Here is a 24,550-nt window from a genome sequence, read left to right as displayed (position 1 = left end):
ATATATTTTTTAAATCGTTAGTTTTACCCTTTTTTCGTGGTATCTAATTGGTAGTTACAGTCTTGTCTCATCGCTGCAACTCCCGTACGGACTCGGGAGAGGCCGAGAGCCGTGCGTCCTCCGAAACACAACCCAACCAAGCCGCACTGCTTCTTGACACAATGCCCACTTAACCCGTAAGCTGCACCAATGTGTCGGAGGAAACACCATGCACCTGGCGACTGTGTCAGCGTGCACTGCGCCCAGCCCGCCACAGGAGTCACTAGTGTGCAATGGGACAAGGACATCCTTGTCAGCCAATCCCTCCCCTAACCCGGACAATGCTGGGCCAATTGTGCGCCCACCCCATGGGTCTCACGGTTGCAGCCGGCTGCAACAGAGCCTGGACTCGAACACAGAATCTCTAGTGGCACAGCTAGCACTACGATGCAGTGCCTTAGACCACTTCGCCACTCGGGAGGCCATTACTTTGTTGAAGCACCTTTGGCAGTGATTATGGCCTCGAGTCTTCTTGGGTATGATGCTACAAGCTTGGCACACCTGTATTTGGGGAGTTTCTCCCATTCTTCTCTGCAGATCCTCAAGCTCTGTCAGGTTGGATGGGGAGCGTTGCTGCATAGCTATTTTCAAATATTTTCAGAGATGTTCGATCGGGTTCAAGTCCGGGCTCTGGCTGGGCCACTCAAGGACATTCAGAGACTGTCCCAAAGCCACTCCTGCGTTGTCATGGCTGTGTGCTTAGGGTCGCTGTCCTGTTGGAAGGTTGAACCGTCACCCCAGTCTGAGGTTCAGAGCGCTCTTCATCAAGGATCGCTAGAAACAGGATGCACCTGAGCTCAATTTCGAGTCTCATAACAAAGGGTCTCAATACTTACGTAAATAAGGTATTTATTGATTTTTTTTTATACATTTGCAAAAAAAATAGAAACCTGTTTTTGCTTTGTCATTATGGGGTATTGTGTTTAGATTGCTGAGGACATTTTTTTATTTAATCCATTTTAGAATAAGGCTGTAACGTAACAAGGGGTCTGAATACTTTCCGAAGGCACTGTATACCAGCTGAAAATAAACTGCTACCTGTATTATTGAATGTAGAATATATTAGTACTCTCTCCCTCTCTCCCTTCACAGACCAGAGCCAGACAGTGCCCTGTACCAGTACAGCAGACACCCAGTGCCAGTGTCAAACGGGAACCTTCTGTGTGCCAGAGCAGGCCTGTGAGGTCTGCAAGAGATGTGCCAAGTGAGTGCCAGCTTAAACATTTACACCCAGGCCTCTAAATAAAAATAAATACAAGTTAGGCACACAACATAACATTTAGGACCACAAGAAATTGTAGAAAATTGATTGAGATACAGGTTATATTGGGCCTATAAGAATTCCAGCTACTTTTGAAGCACGTTTTAGAAGTGAATATGTAATGAATAAGTCTATAAAGATGTGTTTATTATAAAGCTGTTGATACAAATACCTGTCATTGAAATTACAGTCATTTTTGGAATACTGTGAAAAAAGCACTATTTCCTATTGAGATTGTACACTGTTTCTTTAAGATTGTCAAGCTAGTGAGTGAAGACATGCAAGAGATCTGTCAGAAGCTTTCCACTTTCCTTTCTTTCTGTGCCCCATAATGTTTGGATATACTGGTAAATTACCAGATTGTTAGCTACCTAGCTAATGAGGTATCATGACTGAACAAGGTGTGAACAAATGGTTAATGTTCCGCGAGTAGTTTTAGAACGGCCCATAACATGGTTTATGAATGTAATAACAAACCGTATTTTACTATACACTGAGTGTACAAAACATTAGGAACACTTTCCTACTATTGCGTTGCACCCCCTTTTGCCCTCAGAACAGCCTCATTTGTCGTGGCATGGACTCTAATAGCTGTCGAAAGCGTTCCAAAGGGATGCTGGCTCCAATGCTTGCCACAGTTGTGTCAAGTTGGCTGGATGTCCTTTGGGTGGTGGATCATTTTTGATACACACAGGTAACTGTTGAGTGTGAAAAACCCAGCAGCATTGCCGTTCTTGAGAGACTCAAACTGGTGCACCTGGCACTTACTACCATAGCCCGTTCAAAGACTTTTGTCTTGCCCATTCAACTTCTGAATGGCACACATACACAATCCATGTCTCAATTGTCTCGAGGCTTAAAAATCCTTCTTTAACCTGTCTTCTCCCCTTCATCTACACTAATTGAAGTGGATTTAACAGGTGACATCAGTAAGGGATCATAGCTTTCACCCGGATTCACCTGGTCAGTCTATGTCACGGAAAGAGCAGTGTTTTGTACACTCAGTGTATACCGGTATTGCCCTTACGAAAAAAGATTGCTGTTAGAGTGCTGTATAACTGCAGTATGCTGAAAATACTGCGTCCAAAATAACACGTTTCTTGCAGTGTAACTTCAGAAACAGTGCAGTATCACTTCAGTTTAGAGGTCGACCGATTATGATTTTTCAACGCCGATACCGATTATTGGAGGGCCAAAAAAAACGATACCGATGAATCGGACGATTTTTATATATATATATTTGTAATAATGACAATTACAACAATACTGAATGAACAATGAACAGTTTTATTTTAACTTAATATAATACATAAATAAAATCTATTTGGTCTCAAATAAATAATAAAACATGTTCAATTTGGTTTAAATAATGCAAAAACACAGTGTTGGAGAAGAAATTAAAAGTGCAATATGTGCCATGTAAAAAAAGTTAACGTTTAAGTTCCTTGCTCAGAACATGAGAACATATGAAAGCTGGTGGTTCCTTTTAACATGAGTCTTCAATATTCAATATATATATATTATAATATATATATTCAATATATAGGAATTATAGGACTATTTCTTTCTATACCATTTGTATTTCATATACCTTTGACTATTGGATGTTCTTATAGGCACTATAGTACTGCCAGCCTAATCTCGGGAGTTTATAGGCTTGTAGTCATAAACAGCGCTGTGCTCAAGCATTGCTAAGAGCTGCTGACAAATGCAGGAAAGTGCTGTTTGAATGAATGCTTACGAGCCTGCTGCTGCCTACCACCGCTCAGTCAGACTGCTCTATCAAATATCAAATCATAGACTTAATTATAATATAATAAACACACGGAAATATGAGCCGTAGGTCATTAATAAGGTCAAATCCGGAAACTATCTTTTTGAAAACAAAACGTTTATTCTTTCAGTGAAATACGGAACCGCTCCGTATTTTATCGAACGTGTGGCAACCCTAAGTCTAAATATTGCTGTTATATTACAACCTTCAATGTTATGTCATAATTATGTAAAATTCTGGCAAATTAATTACGGTCTTTGTTAGGAAGAAATGGTCTTCACACAGTTCGCAACGAGCCAGGCGGCCCAAACTGCTGCATATACCCTGACTCTGCTTGCACTGAAAGCAAGAGAAGGGACACAATTTCCCTAGTTAATATGGCCTGCTAACATTAATTTATTTTAACTAAATAGGCGGGTTTAAAAATATATACTTGTGTATTGATTTTAAGAAAGGCATTGATGTTTATGGTTAGGTACATTGGTGCAATGATTGTGCTTTTTTGGCGAATGCGCTTTTGTTAAATCATCACCCGTTTGGCGAAGTTGAAGTAGGCTGTGATTCGATGATAAATTAACAGGCACCGCATTGATTATATGCAACACAGGACAAGCTAGTTAAACTAGTAATATCATCAACCATGTGTAGTTAACTAGTGATTATGTTAAGATTGATTGTTTTTTATAAGATAATTTTAATGCTAGCTAGCAACTTACCTTGGCTCCTTGCAGCCACAAGGTCCTTTTGATGCTGCACTTGGTAACAGGTGGTCAGCCTGCCACGCAGTCTCCTCGTGGATTGCAATTTAATCGGCCATAATCGGCATTCAAAAAGGCTGATTACCAATTGTTATGAAAACTTGAAATCGGCCCAGATTAATCGGCCACGCCATGCCGATTAATCGGTCGACCTCCACTTCAGTTATTCTGCAATTACTGCGTTCAAAATACCGTAGGCGACTGCAATTACTGCAGTTTCAAAACTGATATCTTTTTTTGTAAGGGTGATGTATGGACCAGTTTAGATTTTTTGTCTTTACTTTACATAACGGTACTTAAATGTCTGGTTTGTTTAATGTTATATAAATGTAATAACTGAGTGATGAAACTCTAAATAGTAATAGACTGCTGACAGTTGAGAACTGCTAATTATTTTACAAGAGCTTCGGGTTTAGCACATGTACTTTTCTTTCTATGAATATTGCCTTTGAGGCAGCGCTGGCACCCTAGAAATCAGTCCCTTGTGGCTAAAGTAAGAACTGCCATTGAATCCATTGAAAATACATGGTTATAGATGAGAATAATAAATAATACAAATGAAAAGTGACTTTTCACCAAATAGAGGCATACAAAGACAAAACAGATGTGGTACAGTGTGGGAATTATAACAAATGAATGAAGGAAATTCAGAAATGCAGAAAGTTATTTTGGGTTGAAGTTTAATTGAACAGTATAAAACACAGAGAGAAAACCCTATTAACCTCTTTCAGCTAGGGGGCACTATTTTTATGTTTGGAAAAATAATGTTCCCAAGGTAAACGGACTATTTCTCAGGCCCAGATGCTAGAATATGCATATAATTGACAGGTTAGGATAGAAAACACTCTAAAGTTTCCAAAACTGTCAAAATATTGTCTGTGAGTATAACAGAACTGATTTTGCAGGCAAAACCCTGAGGAAATCCAACCCGGAAGTGCCTTTTATTTGGAAAAATCCCTGTTCCATTGGCTGCCCATCCTCCATTTAAAGGGGTATCAACCAGATTCCTTTTCTAATGGCTTCCTCAGGCTGTGACCAGGCTTTAGACATAGTTTCAAGCTTTTATTTTGAAAAATGAGCGAGATTTATCAAAACGCGTCAGGTGTCCTTTGATTAGTTCATGCGCCCGAGAGTTGTAGCTCGACATTTTCTTTCTCTGTAGTATTGAATAGTTTACCGTCCGGTTGAAATATTATCGATTATGTATGTTAAAAACAACCTGAGGATTGATTATAAAAAACCTTTGACATGTTTCTACGAACATTACGGATACTTTTTGGATTTTTCGTCTGCCCTTCAGGACCGGCACGAGCCTGTGGTTTTCTGAACATAATGCGCAAACCAAATGGAGGTTTTTGGTTATAAAAATAATCTTTATCGAACAAAAATAACATTTATTGTGTAACTGGGAGTCTCGTGAGTGCAAACATCCGAAGATCATCAAAGGTAAGCGATTCATTTTATTGCTTTTCTGACTTTCGTGACCAATCTACATTGCTGCTAGCTGTTCGTAATGTTTTGTCTAGTGATCGATAAACTCACAAACGCTTGGATTGCTTTCGCTGTAAGGCATATTTTCAAAATCTGACACGATAGGTGGATTAACAACAAGCTAAGCTGTGTTTTGGCATATTTCACTTGTGATTTCATGAAAATAAATATTTTTAGAAAAAATAAATAATTTGGCGCTCTGCAATTCAGCGGTTGTTTACGAAAATGATCCCGTTAAAGGGATCCGTGCGTCAAGAAGTTAATACCACTTACAATGTATTTGGTGTCCACCCTAGGATCATGCACTACTCATTAAGCATATTTAGAACTTGTATTATTCAAAAACATAAAATACTGTCAAATACCATCATCCCGTAAAAAATAAGAAAAATATTGTGATATGATATTCTGGCCATATCGCCCAGACATATTTTCTCTGTGGTATAGTAATGGTGCAATCATGACGGTCATGAATCTGCGCTCGCTTTCTTCTCTAGGGCACTAGGAAATAGAGGTACAGCGACGCGTAATCATTACAACAATTATTATGTGGTAGATTTTTTTTCTAGGCGCATTGGTCCGCCCAAATAAAAATTCCAGGTCGCACAGAAAAATATTTAGGAGCATATACGACCAAAATTGTCACAATTTAGACCCTGTTTACACCTCCAGACCCCAGTCTAGAGATCACACCACTTGGTATACTTAAAAGTAGCCTGGTCCCAGATCTGTTTGTGCTGTATAGCCAACTTCTATGGTCATTGGCATGACCATAGGAGTTGGCAAGACCACACAAACAGATCTGAGATTAGCACTATGTCATATTTGAACCGATTCTCTACTGAAGTAACACTAGCCCCATCAAAGAATAAAATACTAATTCCTCTATCTCTTTTCTTGTCTTCCCAGGTGTAAAGCGGGGGAGGAGGAGGTGAAGAAATGCACCCCCATCTCCAACACTGTGTGTAGGAAACGGGACGTCTCTACTACCCTCCACCCGACTGCCATCTCCACCCCCGCCCCCATCTCTGCAGAGACCATAGGTAGGTCTACATAAGCAGTGGTGGAAAAAGGACTCAAAGTCATACTTGAGTTTGAAGTAAAGATACCTTAATAGAAAATTAAATACTAAAGTATTTGGTTTTAAATATACTTACGTTTCAAATTCCTTATATTATGCAAACCAGACAGCACAATTTGTATTTTATTTCTTATTTACGGATAGCCAGGGGCACACTCCAACACTAAGAAATTAATTTACAAATGAAGCATTTGTGTTTAGTGAGTCCGCCAGATCAGAGGCAGTAGGGATGACCAGGTATGTTCTCTTGATAAGTGGATGAATTGGACCGTTTTCCTGTCAAAATGTAACAAGTACTTTTGGGCGGCAGGGAAATTGTATGCAGTAAAAAGTACATTATTTTCTTTAGGAATGTAGTAAAAGTAAAAGTTGTCAAAAATATAAATAGTCAAGTAAAGTACAGATACCCGAAAAAACTACTTAAGTAGTACTTTAAAGTATATTTATGTAAGTACTTTACTCCACTGTACATAAGTCTTTATCTCTCTGTTTTATAGGCTCTGAATCATTTTTATTGAGGACCAATCAAATAAAGAGAATGAACAGCATATAGTTGATGTCATATGCTCGTCAGTGGAGCGCAAATTCCTACTTTAGTAAAGTGTCTGAGACATGATTCTAAATCAGTGGTATTCAAACTCGGGGTTGCGACCACTAGTGGAGTCTCGGGGGAAATGCAGTGGGGTCGCCCCAAATATATTTGTATTATTTTATGTACACCAAATTAAGAGTACAGATTATTGTATGGGACAATATGCAAATGTTTTTGAGAAAGATAATTAGAAAAATACAATTATATTGAGTCAATGTATTTATTGGTTTCTTTTCATTTTGATAAGAGATAAAAATGCAATGAATTGAAGGTCATTTGTTGATTTAAAAATCTAAATATACAGATTTTAAAGTTGTGTCATTAGATTTGGGGTGGGGTCGCAAGAAATTATTGTGGAAAAAATGGGGTCCCCAGAATTCTGGCAGGAAAAAATGGTGTCCCTGCTGAAAATGTTTGAATACCAATGTTCTAAATGGTTGTTTCCTCATTTCCCCTTCCCAAAAGTTACGCCATTGGTCATTCTGCTCTTGCTCTTCCTCCTCTTCATCGTGATTGGTGTGTGGCTTTGGATCAAGAGGCCATGTACATTTCGGCCAGGTGAGTAACCAAAATAAATGTCCCTTGCCACTCCTGTGTATTGAAATACATATTGACTCAAAACATTGTAGATTGGTTCTCTAATAGTTCTCTTTGTGTTTTAGTTTGTCTCTCAGGTTCAGACAGTCGCTGTGACTCCAGTGACATTGTGAAGATTGCCATTGTAAGTTTTCCCATCTCTATCCCTTTAGTTATGCTACTGGGGTTATGTTATATATCGTCAGTGTAGATCAATATATGTCTGTTGGATTGATATGAATCTCTGGTGGTGAAATGTTTTAATTCGTCTTCTCAGAATGTCTCAGAGTGTACTTTGATCTGCTAAGTGAACTTCCATGCTTCACACTCGCTCTCCATGCCGTCTCCTTATCTCCCTCACCACCTCTCTCTCTCTGTCTCGTCCTCTCTTTCTCTCTCTCTCTCTCTCTCTCTCTCTCTCTCTCTCTCTCTCTCTCTCTCTCTCTCTCTCTCTCTCTCTCTCTCTCTCTCTCTCTCTCTCTCTCTCTCTCTCTCTCTCTCTCTCTCTCTCTCTCTCTCTCTCTCTCTCTTTTTATTTATCTCTCTCTCTTTATTTATCTCTCCCTCAGGGTGAGAGTGGACCCACAGCAGAGGAGAGACAGAACAGCCAGAATGCTGGCCTGGAGGGGGAGGAGGGTGAGGAGGTCCGTCCCGAGTCACGTCCCCTGCTGCAGGAGACCCAGGGTGGCCTGATCAAGGCCTCCCCTCCCCTGGGATTGGGGGAGGACGAGGACCGGGGCCTGGGCGACAGCCTGCCCAACACCACCAGCTCCTCCCAGACCAGCCTGTCGGCCCTGCCCACCGCCGGGGCAGCCTCGTCGGGCAGCTCCCCCCGACACAGCCCCTCCGCCCAGAGACTGCAGCCCACAGCCAGGGTGAGTGAGGCAGGGGTGATGGTTGGGGGCTGTGGGGTAGGAGAGCTTGAGGGATATGGGGGCAGAGGAGGTTAGGCGAGGACCAGAGCCAGAGAGGGGAAGGTAGGGGATACAGCGATAGCAGGATGGGGGGACAGAGGGACAGGGACCCTGGGGCTAGGTTTGGCCTAGGACACAAAATCACACAAACCCTACGTGCACCAGATCATGTGAGTACAACTTCAGTTCTAGAGGGCAGAGACTGGAGTTGTGCATTCCTGCAACAGACACATGTCCTAAGAAGTGCAATAACATTATCAACGTTATCAGTATTTTAACCAAGGCAGACTTTCATAATACTAATACTATTTTACATATTTCTAAACGGATAACAGATTTGTCCCTGGTGGCCCCTGGTGGTCTGTAGAAGGGCTGTGGTTAACTCTTGTTTTTCCTTCTGTCGTGTTTCAGGATGATCCTCTGCAGAAGAGACTGGTGTCCCTGAAAGGTAAGAGACCTCACACAGAGCTGAGGGTGGGCCGGGTCCTAGTAGGGAGGGGTTCCACACACACACCATAAACAACACATTCATCCTGTCCTGACTGGGGTCTGTTTAGAAGAGAGAATTTTTACTGAACAGTCAGATAGAAATCTATTGGGTAGAACAAATACTGTGTGATTGTCAGGTAAATAGGGTGTACTAGTTACATTTCTATATGCACGGTTCGGAGCATTTCACCTCACTGAATACACCCCATAGAGACGGAATAAGTCAGGCCTCAGAAAATCAAAGCAATCATGAATTTGATCCATTATTTAATTATGGATTTTATATGGGGTCCTTTCATCCTATGATTTTAATTTGATGAATAGAAACTCCTGTAAGGTATATAATTAGTAGAGTGTGTGCTACTGAACAATACTAGTATGTAGTCACTGTAGCTTGGCTTTGTTTGTTTCTCTCCCTGAAGTAAATTCTGTGTGTCTAGCGCTTATTTACTAACGGCTCCACGTTTAAACCTCGTTACCTCTGTATTCAGTGGTTGATTGCTTTATGAGTTAACTCTCCGGCACTATAAGGTTAGCAACAATTTACAATTTGGACCCTAACAAGGAGCTCTATTGTAAGGCTGAGAAAATGGACAAAATGTGACAGGGGAAGCACACTGCCTGAACAGACCCCTACAGATTATGTTTTTTAAATCATTTTATTTCGTTTTTTATTTAACCTTTATTTAACTAGGCAAGTTAGTTAAGAACAAATTCTTATTTACAATGACGGCCTACACCAGGCAAACCCGGACAACGCTGGGCCAATTGTGCACCGCCCTATGGGACTCCCAATCACAGCTGGTTATGATACAGCCTGGATTTGAACAAGTGTGTCTGTAGTGATGCTTCTAGTGCTGAGATGCAGTGTCTTAGACCGCTGTGCCACTCAAGACCCCAATACACAAATATACAGATAAAAAGGCAATAGACAACTTAACATTCCACAAACATAGACCCAAAACAAGTCATGACATTGGTTGGGACCAAACTTCAACATAAAGAAAAAAGACAAATAAAGACAATACCGCCAATTTAGACGTACATACATTTCAACAAACATTAATGACCGCCACAGATTCTGAAATAGATAATAGTTGATGCGGAGCACCATTAAATCAGTGCAGGACTGTTCATGTTTATCTACAGAAAGCTCTTGTATTATTGTTTTTGCAGCTTACCTTTTTTTAAATTAATTATTTAAAGTGCAATAATCATTAAAAGGAAATATCATGATAAAGAGTTATGTTTTCTAAGATAATGGGTGGGAGTTGTTTTCCTGATCATGTGACTGGTTCAGGAAAAAAGTTTGAACCTTAGTTAGTGTCTATAACTAGAGCCCATATTTTCTTGGTGGTCAGGAAAGGAGGAAAAACTCCCCTGTTTTTGATATCAGCAACAATGAACCAAGGTACCATTTCTTCTTTCTCTCCCCAGGGGATGAGACGTCCCTGAAGAAGAGCTTTGACCTCTTCGATGAGTGCCTGGACGTGCGGATCCACAACAAGTTTTTTCGCTACATCGGCGTCCATGACAACCACATCAAGATGGCGGAGAGTGCCCCCCCTGGCGACAAGGTGTATGACCTACTGAAGAACTGGATGCAGAAGGAGGGCCTGAAGGCGGACATCAACGCCCTGCTCCAGGCCCTTCTCAGTCTGGACCAGAGGCGCTCCGCTGAGAGCATTGCCTTCGCTGCCATCCAGAAGGGCTACTACAAACACGCAGACATGCCCTGACACCCCCAGCCCACTGGGGGGCGCTGCCTCAGAGACGTGTGGATTGAGATTAAATAAAAAACATTGATGAAAGACAACGTCAACTCTTATCGGCCTAATTGGCCTGATGTATTCTGCCTATATGCCTGTGCTTCTAAAACAACATCAATGGAGGAGTTGGAGATAAACAATGTTGTCTTTTGAATATCTGCCAATATGGTCTGGTGTATTTGGCCTAAAGGCCAGTGCTTTCTAAAACAAAACCTAAAAAACAAAATGGAGGATTTGGAGATGGACCTTGTTTTCTTTTGAAGATAGCATTATCGGCCTGGTGTGTCCGGTCTTCATGGTGTTCTAAAACAAAACAAAAACATAAAATGGTGGAAGAGTTGGATGTTGTTGATGGATGTTGATGTTGTTTTCCAGTGGGTGGGTCTGGAGCTCAGCTTTGACCTCCATGATTTTACGCCCCACCCCTTCTCTCTGAGCGACTGACATGGCTTATAGGCCAATACCGAACCCTGGGACAGGGACATACACTGGTTTGTAGGAGTGGCATTAGCTTGCGCGTTCCTATGCCCAGGCGTTGCTGACGCCTGCCAGATATTACAATGCCTGGATAGGTATTTTAAGTATCAGCTAATCACAACATATGTTATACCAATCTGTCAGTCGATGACACAGTTGATGGCGTGGCATGCAACCATTGGTTGATGCATGTAACGTCTGAGCAAGGGAACGCAACCACTATGTCACTGATACTGCGTCTACTTGATGCACTGGCCTCTGGCACGTGTAGGGTTTAGAGCTATAGGTAACAAATGCCCATATTAGGCAGAAGGTTATATGTTTAAAGTACATGTAGAGATAGGCCATTTAAGCATAATGCTGTTAAAAATTACAGTAAAATACAGACGATATTGTACTATGTTAGTTTAAAATGCAGGTTGGTATGAGTCATGACCATATTAGAAGTATTTTAGCCAAAGTTAGATATGGTCCATTTTAATATTTGCATAATTGTGTGTAAATATGTGTTATACGGTAGTCCGTTACTGTTACTGTTTTGTTTTTTGAAGTTTCAGAATTCGTTTGTGATTTAAAACGTGCCATAGGCTCATTTAAAGTGTATAAGTGCAGGCAAGGGCGAGGATGTTAAAAACAAAATGCATAAGTGACTAAACTGAATGTTTTATAGACTGCGTTGTTAGTTATTTCGTTTTTCAGTGTTGATGCGTTCTCACGCAACACTTGTTGGAAGGAGTTTCCGTAACTATTTCTTTTGTTAGTCAAATGTTTCTCAAACATTTCCCACAAACACTCAGAGCCCTCAAGGTTTCATAGCTGTTTTATTTATTGACATATTTATTTTAAACGGATGATAATTACGTTTCGTTATTTATTCATTTACCAACACAGCAACCCTGGAAAACTAAATAGGGCAGTAATGTGTTGCTACGCTATCATGACTACATTTATCTAGAGGACAACATGACTGAGATCAAATAGACAGACAGGAGTGGCTGAACTGCATTTGGGGTTAATCCTGTCCTGCTCGATGGCGCCACACTGATCAAAGACGATGTTCAGTCAGTGCACATACTGTCAAAGAAGTTCATAGTTACAGTATATATGCCATTTCTGCACATAGAGTTTCTTGTTCAGTCAAGGTGGTCATCAGACGGTCACTTTTGTGTTGGGGATCTTGTAATTATGATTAACTCAACATTTGTGGACTATTGAAAAACATTTTTCTTTCTGCCTGATTCACACTGTACTTTTCACATTGTCCAGTATAGCTCTGCTCGGTTTGGCTCAGTAGTGGGAAAAGGGTAATAATGTATTGATAAAAAGTTGGACTCCTTTATACATGTCAACAAAGACATGCATATACAGGTACGCAAATCACGTTGTTTCTCATTGTTTGGCTCTGTCAAGAAGATGAAGGAAAGCTTTTCTGGATATTTAAGTCCAAGTTATTTTTTCTTTTTCGAAAAGTCCAAGTTTATTTCCTGTAGCGTCCTTTGTACATACATTACCAAGAGTGGTTTTATGTGCTTCACATTATATATATATATATATATATAGAGAGAGAGTTTTATTAACAAAAAAGAAAAGCCTTAAAGCTGAAGGAACCGAATGAAGTGTGAAGTAAAATACGTAGAATAGACTAAGCGAGGCCTTAAGTGGTTAATTGTTAGACCTAAGTACTAGTATATGATTACTAAGTATGAGCACATTAAACTTGGTTTAGCCCCTTTTTCCCTCTATTCTAGTGGCTACACTTATGTAAAAGAGCGAAGAATTCTTCTTTATAGCTGACAGATTTGAAGCTACAGTGCTGGCACTGCCATCTATTGACGGACAATGAAAAAACAGCCTGCATCAATTTCTATGGACCTTTTTTTTCTAATTCTTCATAATGCTTTTCTACAAACTTTGTTTAACACACCTCTTCCATTATAATATTACCTTTGAGACTGCTTTTGGCTCTTTTTTTATGAACTTTTAGGAGTTAGGATTATACATTGGCGTTCATATCATGTTTGCGCTGTGGCGGTCTCACACCTCACTTCTGTTTATTTAGTTGCGTAGCTCAAAAACGTTTTCCTTATTTAAGTCATTTTCTCCCTTAGACAATTGTTTGCTAGTGTCTGGATTTCAGATAAGAATGTGTCAAAGCCATTGTGTTTGTTTAATGTCCATTTGAAATAAACATTTTGTACAAATATCCCATCTTTGCCTTTTGTATTGAATCTTGTATTAAAGGGATAGTTTACCCAAATTATAAAATGACACATTGGTTTCCTTACACTATAAGCATAAGGTATAACAGCAATTCATGCTTTGGTTTAGTTTCCCTGGCAATATTTCCGCATGCTAACATTTTAGCATTTGTGGCACAAATCCCATTCAAGTCATTGGACTGATATTAGCAGTTTTTTTGTTGCATCATGTCCAAATAATCTAAAAGTATCTAAGGTGTATTGTGAAGCTCCACAAAGTCACTTATACAGGAGATAATTTGAACACGATGTGCGGAAAATGTTAATATCACTTCAATGGGATTGGTGCCACAAATGCTAAAACATTAGCATGTGGAGACAGTGACAGGGAAGCTAAACCAAGGCATGGATTGCTGTCATACATTGTCCATAGATGGCTTACAGGGTAAGGAAACCAATATGTCATTTTGTAATTTGCATATTTTGTATTTCAAAACTGAATAACTTGAATAATTAATTCCAAATTATTTTAATACTGCACTCAGTGGTTTTGTATATTATACAACAATGTGTGAAAGAATGGCGTATTATTAAGTATTTAAGAATATTGTTATATACAGAGAATTGATGAACTATTTGTTTCTTAATTTCAATAAACTAGCTTGCTATTGTGTACTAGCTGGCTGCACAAGCAACACTGGTGAACATAATGTCCTGGAACAGAGCTAGTGTGTTGAAGAGTGCACTGAGATGGTGGGCAGATAAGATTGTCCCTTGACTAATATTTGTGTGTGTGTGTGTGTGTGCAACCCCTCCCCCCCAAAAAGCAAATACCTTACTGTTGTACTTGAAGACATGGTCAGTCAATCCGGAAAATTTAAAGAACTTTGAAAGTTTCTTCAAGTGCAGTCGCAAAAACCAGCCCAAATAAATGCTTCACAGAGTTCAAGTAACATACACATCTCAACTGTTTTTAAAAATTTAACAAGGCAAGTCAGTTAAGAACAAATTCTTATTTACAATGACGGCCTACCCAGGACAAAGCTGTGCCAATTGCACGCCGTCTTATGGGACTCCCAATCACAGCCAGATGTGATACAGCCTGGATTCGACCCAGGGACAGCAGTGGCACCTCTTGCACTGAGAAGCTGTGCCTTAGACCGCTGCACCACTCAGGAGCCTGTTCAGCAGAGACTGCGTGAATCAGGCCTACATGGTTGAATTGCTGCAAAGAAACCACTACTAAAGGACACCAATAAGAAGAAGAGACTTGCTTGGGCCAAGAAACACGAGCAATCGACATTCGACTGGTGGAAATCTTTCCTTTGGTCTAATGAGTCCAAATTTGAGATTCCAACCGCCGTGTCTTTGTGAGACGCAGAGTGGGTGAACGTATGATTTCTGCAGGTGTCGTTCCCATCGTGAAGCATTAAGGAGGAGGTGTGATGGTGTGGGGGTGTCTTTGTGAGACGCAGAGTAGTCGTCCGGTGTTTATATAGGGCCACTCAGTGTTAATTTAACACTTTTGTTAGTGTTCATATTGAAACACTCGGAGTGTTATTAAAATATAACACTTCAGATGTTGTTCAAATGACCCATGGGAGTGTTTTTTCAACACCCTCAGTATTAAGTATCAACACCTTTCAGTGTTCAGGATCAACTTTAAAGAATGAATCCTGTAGCTGAATTGATACCAGGAAGTGCTCAATATTCACACTAGAAAATAACATATTTTTTGTCTGGTTCTCTCCCACTCAAAAATCAAACCTGCAAGTTGTAAGTGACTTAAATAGGAGCAATAAAGGATTCCTTACAAGAGTAGTAACTCTGCTTTGCTTCATTTATTTAGGCCAAAGTGAATACAGCATCACAGGCACATTAAAATGAAAACGGTGCATCACAGGCACATTAAAATGAAACCAGTGCATCACATATAGTACATGTACCGAGGCGCTCATCACAGTGAAAACAATGCATCACAGCCGCGTTAAAATGAAAACAGTGCATCACAGGCGCCTCAGTACATGTACAATATGAGAACAAGAGTATTTGGAGAGTTGCTATTTAACACAAGTGGAAGTTCTCCTAAGACTAGGTATGCAATTTTCTTGACAAAGTTGCCAATAATCTGACTACTGCTCTATCATGTCAAACAAAGGAACAACATAAAGGCTCTCATCAGCACCATAAGCACTTTGAAGGACAAAAGGCTTATAACATTTCAGATCATCAACTTTGACAACAACTTTGTCATCAACACCATCAAACACAGTGAATGCATGGTAATGTTCACTGAAATTATCCGTATGCAACTTGTCCAGCAATAGGTATACAGTATTGTCAACCACAATGATCTAATGCTCCATCTTACAGTAAGATGCAGTAAGATGGAGCATTAGATCATTGTGGTTGACAATACTGTATACTACTGTATACCTATTGCTAACAGTCCCTCTCTGTACTCCATGCCATCCATCTTATTCCAGCTGGTAGAGTAAATGGCTTATTGCATAGTGACCTGAAGTGACGCTGACAACTCATCACCACCAGTAAAATCACTCAGGGAAAATGCTTTCATCGGTCCATATTCAGTATGTCGCAATGGTGATGTCTCCCAGTGATGGTCTATAGCAAATTGGTGTTTTTTGGCAAGGGACTTAGTAATGTTTTTGAAGTTTGAGGGTGTTCTTAAAGAGTTTGTGCTTTGCCTCAAACCTCATGATCCACATATTTAATGAAGGACAGATTTGTCTTATGCATGCTGGGTAATGTATCATAAAGTGGTGTTTAGGTAACACGTTTTTATGTAAGTACAACTGTTTAAAAAGTGGGCGATGTTCAATTATCAAATGATTTAGATTCACAGTCATGCCTTGGCTAAGAAAAGAGGAAAAAACGATGATTATTTGCAGTAGGATGAGCAGCAAATTCCAGTTCTCATTTCCTGCCGGAGCAACATCACCAAAATCAAGGGAACGTTTCTCACAAGATAGAGTTTGAATAGAATTAAGTGCAAGGCTATTTCCACTGTTCTCTAGGTTGACTTTAGTTGGACGGTTTTTGCGCTCCAAGTACCCATAGTCAAACGAGTAGATTCTAGAGAGAAGCGCACGTTTCAAAATGACATTTTCAGAGACATATTCAAACAATTTTAACTCAAACAGAGCCACCCCTTCAAGAATATCATGCATTATGTAAACTATTATTTTAATTATTATTTCAAACATGGAAGTGCTGCAAACTGTTTAGTTTAGAATTTTTTACACCATACACAGATGGGAGCTGTGGGTCTGATTGCAACTGATTCAAATGCATTTCAAATTGATCTTTATCACGCAAGACAATCTTAGGGTCCTCCTCACTGTAATGGCTGTCGACCATGGCTCCCATCAAGATGGTCTACAATGCTGCAGCATGACTGCAACACAAAGTTTTTTTTTTAGGTCACTCTCCACATGTTAAGACAAAGAGACAACCCCAAAAATTAATTACACGCCAATTACTGTATCATCTTAACTTATGAACCTAACATAACTTATGAAAGTGCACTAGTCTGCCCACAGCATCACTGGCACTGAGCTTGGTCCTCTTCCCTCCTGCTGGTGGTGGGAGGAGATGAAGCAGCAGCAGAGAGGACATATCCTTGTTCCAGTCTGAGGGCAAAAAAAAGGCAAAACACCCCAAATCACAAAACAATATCACTGAGTTTGAAACATCGCGCTACCCACGAGAGAATCCACTTACTGGTTTCCCTGTCATTCTCTGGCAGTTTTTCTGCAGACTTCAGGAGGCGACGCAAATTGGTGGTCGTAGTCAGGGATTTTGTCAGTTTGATGACTTTGGGCTTCAATACAGTGTCCCACTTTTCAAGGAGCTTACAGGATGTTTCATCGTCGAACATCAGCAAAAGTCCTGATTCACCTAAAACAAAGTGGATCAACTCAACTTCATGACCAACACAAAATCATGTTCTCAATCAGACAAGTAGCCTATAGTTCTGATTCCAAGACATACTACATCACTCACCAATCCTTTGATGACCAGAAACCTGGGAAAGACTGAGGACATCTGTGCTTCTGTCTGAACTATAAACTAGTTCCTGGCGATACTGGAACACTTCCTTCATCTTCTGATAGATTTGTTTTTCATCGGCCAAGGGTACAAGAAATGATATGGCCTCCTTGCAAGCATCACCAACAAGATGGTGGTCCAGGTCAGTCTTCCTTCTATAGGTTGGGCCTCCCGACTGGGGTGAAATACTCTTCTTGATGGGTCGATATGAGGTCTTCCTTGTTACCGTCTTCAGGCGATAATTCAGATATCCTTTGCACGTGTCAGGATCATAGAACTGTTCCTTATTTTTAGACCTGATTCTATGACTGTGTGATGCCCCTTTCAGTCCACAGAACAAGTGTCAATATATTAAAGCAAGCATGCTCTACCAGCACTTACATAGCCTTTGGCAAAAGGCTCAACGAAGGTAAGAGGGTCACAATTCCAAGAGCATAACGTTCTCTCTGTTGATGAGTGGGAAGTTTTGTTAATGAAGCTACTGTATCTTTCTACAGTCTCATAATGATGCCAAATAACAGTAATGTATAGTTTGATTGTTTTGATCCATTGTTTGTGGCCAGATTGGCTGATGAGAAGCTTACCCATGCATCTCTCTCCTGGTTCTGTGGTCCAATGTTTTGGTTGTCTGGTACTCTTCTAATACGTCTTGCCCACCAGGTCTACTAGTCAGGGCATTTCGGACCATCTCTTAAAACTTTTTAGGGATAGGGGGCAGCATTTTCACTTTGGATGAATAACGTGCCCAGAGTGAACTGCCTCCTACTCTGTCCCAGATGCTAATATATGCATATTATTATTACTATTGTATAGAAAACACTGAAGTTTCTAAAACTGTTTTAATGATGTCTGTGAGTATAACAGAACTCATATGGCAGGCAAAAACCTGAGAAAAAATCCAAACAGGAAGTGGGAATTCTGAGGCTGGTCGATTTTCAACTCATCGCCTATTGAAATTCCAGTGGGATATGGATCTGTTAGTACTTCCTACAGCTTCCACTAGATGTCAACAGTCTGTAGAACCTTGAATGAAGCTTCTACTGTGATGTGGAGCCGGATGAGAGGGGAATGAGTCAGTGGTCTGGCAGAGAGCCAGGTCCTGGTCATGCGCATTCCACATGATATCGACTTGCGTTCCATTACTTCTATAGACACAAAGGAATTCTCCGGTTGGAACGTTATTGAATATTTATGATAACAACATCCTAAAGATTGATTCTATACTTAGTTTGACAAGTTTATTCGACCTGTAATATAACTTTTTGAAGTTTTCGTCCGACGTTTGCCTGGACCTGCACGAGCGTTTGGATATGTGTACTAAACGCGCTAACAAAAGTAGCTACTTGGACATAAATAATGGACATTATCGAACAAAACAACAATTTATTGTGGAACTAGGATTCCTGGGAGTAAATTCTGATGAAGATCATCAAAGGTAAGGGAATATTTATAATGTAATTTCATGTCGACTCCAACATGGCGGAGAAATGTTGTTTCTATCTGAGTGCAAGTATTGCATACATGTATTGTGTAACATGATGTCCTATGAGTGTCATCTGATGAAGATCATCAAAGGTTAGTGGTTAATTTTATCTCTATTTCTGCTTTTTGTGACTCCTATCTTTGGCTGGGAAAATGGCTGTGTGTTTTTTGGACTTGGCGGTGATCTAACATAATCATATGTTGTGTTTTCGCTGTAAAGCATTTTTTAAATCGGACACGATGGGTAGATTAACAATATATGTATCTTTCATTTGCTGTATTGGACTTGTTCATGTGTGAAAGTTACATATTTCTAAAAAAATATTTTTGAATTTCCTGCGCTGCCTTTTCAGCGGAATGTTGTCGAGGGGTTCCGCTAGCGGAACGTGGGTCCTAGAAAGGTTAAGACAAGAGAAAAGTTCAACAATTTAGGGTTGGTTTATGCTGTTGAAATTTCCATGAAGAGCAAACACAGAAATGGGATTATCAACATCCAATATCAGTTATCATTATACCTCTTTTGCTGCTGTGGAGTCGATGTCCTCATATCCTAATGTTGTGTTGGCCTTTTTAGACGGTCTTTCTGGAGATCTCAGGTCTAAATCACTTGACGAGAGGGATAATGTGTCTGTGCAAGAACTAGGTGTCGAACAGCCTGCAGGAGAAAAGACTGAGCACAAACAATAGATCAAAGCAATCAATTTACAGTCGTGGCCAAAAGTTTTGAGAATGACACAAATATTAATTTTCATATACAGTACAGACATAGCTGACATCTTTGCACAAAGAGTATTTTCTGTGATTTTATTGAGCAGAGAGTAGGAGAAAAGAAGGGAGTATGAACCAGCAACATATTGTATATGGCACACAGCAAATTGGCCAGTTTTACCTAGTGGTGATTTTTCAGTGTAACATATATTGTTGATTCAGGAGTTAGATTAGGTGGTGTAAAATAACCCTTGTGTTGTTGTGTTGTTGTTAATAACCAGAGTTGAGTGTGATTGTGTCATTTTTACTCTTTGATTAGTAAAACGCTCAAAACCAGGCACGTCATTAGCATATTTCCCAGCATGCTCTATTGCAGGTTGATTTTCAGAATTGTTTCAATATCTGTATTTTTTGCATGTAATCATTGGTTGATTAATCTTATGCTACACAAAGATGAATAACGTACATTTTTCTAAACAAATCCAATCTGTTAGTAGTGAGACGTATTGCACCCGTTACTGAAATAGTTGTTCCAGTTGATTTAGATCGTTCCATTAGTCAATCTTCCCTACCCTGGTAGTCATTCTGAATGCAAGTTGTGGGTGATTAAAAATTCAAATTGTTGGATATCTCAACCTGTCTGGATTCCAATAGGAATTGCACATAACTTTGCATCCAGCATAATCTGACTTGCAGGCCTGATGTCACCTGTAAAACCAGGAGTTTCCTAACAACACTGTGTTAGGTTATATCTAGGCCCTCAAAGAAATACCTTATAATATGCAATGTAGTGTCATAAAGAGTTTAATTTTAAAGTCTAATAAGGCTGGTGGAACCATTCATAAAGGGTTCTAGGAAGGTCCCTTCAAAGATAAAAGGCTTCTCGGTAGTACACTTCATGGAGTGTTGTAGGAAGAACCTTTAGAGGATAAAATAGTTATTAGTAGAACAGTTTACTCCTTCATAGAGGGTTCTAGAACATTTTACACGTGATTCTATGAAGAACCCTACATAGAGAGCTACCTAGCACCAAAAGGTTTTCCCCTATGGGGACAAACAGAAGAGCCCTATATGGTTCTACTTAGCACCTTTTTGCATGCATGCTCCTGCTCCCTCTGTTAAAACTGTATCATGATAATGTAGCCTACTATACACTATTACTCTCTTTGTGAAACGTTTAATTAAGTTTAGTTGCCATATAAGGATAGCCCATGTGTCTTCATCCTTCTCAGTGGTCTTTGTTTATGCAGAGAGGGAGCCCATGGTGGTCACAATTGGACAATGCACAAGTAAATTAACAAAGCTTTGCGGGTTGTTTACATATCTTGTTGGCTAATAAAACGTATATCAATGCTAATGCTAGGGGCGGCAGGTAACCTAGTGGTTAGAGCGGTTGCTAGATCGAATCCCTGAGCTGACAAGGTGAACATCTGTCGTTCTTCCCCTGAACAAGGCCGTCATTGTAAATAAGAGTTTGTTCTTAACTGACTTGCCTAGTTAAATAAAGGTTAAATAAAAAATAAAACAAATATAAAATGCACAATCGAAATATTATTTGCGAAATTATAAACACAAGGAACCATAATTTTGGGGAAAATGTTTATGGAGATGCCGGGGATTGAACCCGGGGCCTCATACATGCAAAGCATGCGCTCTACCACTGAGCTACATCCCCTTCCACTTACCTAGAGAGAAAATAAGGCAATACAAATATAAGCTCACAAATAGATACACTACAAAACTATAAAAACATCCATTAATCATTCAAACTGTCTGCAAAGCGATACACGCCTCCCAGATTTAGTTAGTTGCCTACGGACGAAAACGGCCATTTTCCACAACCTTCTCCACAAGATGGCAGTAAGGCCGTTTTCTCCATACTAACGTTCCATATCAACCTCAAAGCTTGATTTCACCAGATATTTTATATCACCAGAGAGATTGGATATCGGTGTTATCAAATCTTTCTGGTTAAATCAAACTATGTTTCTCCTCTTCCTCTCTGATTACATATAGCAAAAACGTATTGTAGAAGGTGGGCAAGTTTTTTTTGATTATATCACTTTTAGAATGTAGAAGCTATATGTTACCTAGTTGACCATTTTTACATCACATCAGTCAGGCGGGAAATGCTTTGCTGAGTTCTAGAACGTGCACGGGTGACATTGAAGGTCAGGAGGAGCCGTCTGCTGCAAGAAGTATTCAAATATTTTGCTGCTCTAAACAGTCAAAATACTACAAGAAATGAGTATACACGACTAGATATCATTTTATGAAGAATCCTCTTTTTCCATATGTTTACTGCTTGGTTTATACTTTTAGTAAAACACCAGATCAGGCAGTGTTTAGGCCCAACCAAACGGTCAGCAGAAATGGACCTCACTGAAGACCAGGGGCAGTTGGGCCCACTGACCACTGATGAACCATTCACCATGAAGGAGATAACACAATGTGCAGATATATTAGTCTACATGAAGACTAGCCTATTTGCATAATCACTAAGTCTTGATAAGCACAACTAGATAAATGGTTTGCAAATGATTTATAAGCAAAGTCATACTAAGGATGGATGATATACTGTATATTATAGGTGATGTTTGTCTATGGCGATTGCATGGCTGTGTGCTCGATTTTATACACCTGTCAGCAACGGGTGTGGCTGAAATAGCCGAATCCACTAATTTGAAGCGGTGTCCACATACTTTTGTATATATAGTGTAGCTCTGCTGCTAACGCTACTGGTCCCCCTCACACTTGTTCTCAGATCATCTCTTACCTAAAGAAGAACAACTTCAACCTCAGGCTCCGCATATTCTTCTATGAGGAGCTGCTGCAGCAGAGGTGTGATGACTCTGTCGAGGAAACAGTGAGTGTTGGGGATCAGAGACAGATCTTAACAAAGTAATGTACAGTCATGTAACTACTTTGAAGAAATACTGTACTGGTAGTCCTACTGTATAACTCCATGTGTTTTTGTGTCAACACAGAACATTGACCTAAAGGTAGAAGTTGAAACACTGAAACAGGAAATGAGGGAGCTGCAGAGTGTCTCTGCCCTTGCACTGTAAGTTTGGTCAAGGATATTTCATTTTGACCGAATAGAAATACAATTGATTGGTATTGTAACTAATTTGCCTGCGTTTTGTATGATCTAGTAAAAATGACCCAAAGCAGCTGAGAGAGTACGGCAACACCAAGATCCAGCTGCTGGAGAAGGTATCTGGGGGGGAAAACGGTTCAATCTTAGCATTTAGAATTTATTCATATTCCCAGTAGCTGTGTGTGGTAAAAACACTGGGAAAGCCCAAACAGGGGGGAAAAGCCATAGTACAACCTGTATGTGTTGTGATAATTGCGTTGTTTGCTCTATAACCTGTTAGTTCATATGCCTTGCCATCGTGATCTATAGGCATAAAGGCAGAGATAATAAGAAGACACAATGGCAGAATAAATTCAACCATGCCTTTGTTTCATCACAAACGGGAGAGCAACATCTGTCCGGTGGAGTCCACAAAGCATATTGCATATAGCAAACAGTTAAATGACCTACAGCATGGTCAATCAAGTTCATGTTTCCGACATTTTCGGACTACTAAACAAACACCTTCGGACTACTAAACAAACACCTTCGGACTACTAAACAAACACCTTCGGACTACTAAACAAACACCTTCGGACTACTAAACAAACACCTTCGGACTACTAAACAAACACTCGGACTACTAAACAAACATCGGAGAGTTTCCGCAAGTTGCAAAGAAAACACTACTCAAGCACCATTTCAAATTCAGCATTTCAACATCATCAAACCTATGCTTAGTCTAATACAGTGACAAAAAGATTCCCAAAACAATTTAGTCCAATCAACCTATGCTAAATATCATGTGGCTGGCCATGGTACTTATTTCTGTGTGTGTGTGTGTGTGTGTGTGTGTGTGTGTGTGTGTGTGTGTGTGTGTGTGTGTGTGTGTGTGTGTGTGTGTGTGTGTGTGTGCGTGCGTGCGTGCGTGCGTGCGTGCGTGCGTGCGTGCGTGCGTGCGTGCGTGCGTGCGTGCGTGCGTGCGTGCGTATAACAGAGTCCTCTCCCAGTCTATGACTCTGTTATACAGTACACACTTTTCGTTTTTGTTGTCCTAGGCTACCTGGCTAAAATGCTTTCTCGCTAGCCTAACTTCCTTAAGTAAAACCACAAGTCCAAATACCTATCTCTATCCATGGCTAATTTAGGAAAGGGCCAATTTTAGCTAGCTAACTAGCCATTGGAGCACCACAACGAGATGCAACAGTTTTCTTTTGTCAGTGACGTTTGTCCAAACTGGCTTCCCTTGACACCTTTTTTGGTGCACCAGGACCATTTACAGTTCAGTTCACTTAGTTTAGCTCAACATTGATTGGCTATTATTGTATTTTTTGTATCAAGGGAGGCCAAATGCTCGCTGGCTTCCCTTGCATTCAATGCTATGGGTGGCAACAATATCTTACTCTTTTTGACCGGACAGCATCAGATAAATGGGCTACACATACAGAGACAGAGGGGCGCTGCTTTGCTCGCTCGGATGCTTTCTATGGTGGGATACATTCAGACTCTTGCGAATTGAAGGAAAATTATGAAACACAGAGAGATGAAAGATCAATTATTTTATATGCATTATTTATTTATATAAAATTTGAGGGGGAAGCCTGGCTTCACTTGGCATCCGTCAATACACGCCGTATTCCATAACTAAGTGTTCTCCAATGTCCTCCAATAATGTTTCCATTTATTTCCAGGATCTGGATTCGTCCAGAGTGGAGGGGGGAAAGGTGACGGCCATGTTGGAGCAGGAGAGGATGTGTTTCCTGGAGACGGAGCCCGAGTTTCAGGGGGAGG

At 40.2% G+C, this 24,550-nt stretch overlaps 1 protein-coding gene and 1 non-coding gene across 2 annotated transcripts in view; one reads left to right on the top strand and one right to left on the bottom strand.

The window, feature by feature from the left end:
• LOC139552201 (tumor necrosis factor receptor superfamily member 10B-like) overlaps window positions 1-13,429 on the top strand; it is a 34,523-nt gene extending 21,094 nt beyond the window's left edge. The window contains exons 4-10 of the mRNA XM_071363684.1: window positions 1,132-1,243; window positions 6,233-6,366; window positions 7,462-7,554; window positions 7,659-7,717; window positions 8,142-8,447; window positions 8,898-8,934; window positions 10,413-13,429. Of these exons, the coding sequence (XP_071219785.1) occupies window positions 1,132-1,243; window positions 6,233-6,366; window positions 7,462-7,554; window positions 7,659-7,717; window positions 8,142-8,447; window positions 8,898-8,934; window positions 10,413-10,714 (1,043 nt within the window). The 3' untranslated portion in view covers window positions 10,715-13,429. The remainder of the gene's footprint in view (window positions 1-1,131; window positions 1,244-6,232; window positions 6,367-7,461; window positions 7,555-7,658; window positions 7,718-8,141; window positions 8,448-8,897; window positions 8,935-10,412) is intronic.
• Window positions 13,430-21,283: 7,854 nt separating this feature from the next.
• trnaa-ugc (transfer RNA alanine (anticodon UGC)) lies at window positions 21,284-21,355 on the bottom strand. Its single transcript has one exon. It is a non-coding gene; the product is annotated as a tRNA-Ala (tRNA).
• Window positions 21,356-24,550: the final 3,195 nt, after the last annotated feature.

Source organism: Salvelinus alpinus, chromosome 24 (assembly GCF_045679555.1).
Source record: "Salvelinus alpinus chromosome 24, SLU_Salpinus.1, whole genome shotgun sequence".
Classification (NCBI taxonomy): Eukaryota; Metazoa; Chordata; class Actinopteri; order Salmoniformes; family Salmonidae; genus Salvelinus; species Salvelinus alpinus.
This window is presented reverse-complemented; position numbering and strand designations above follow the sequence as displayed.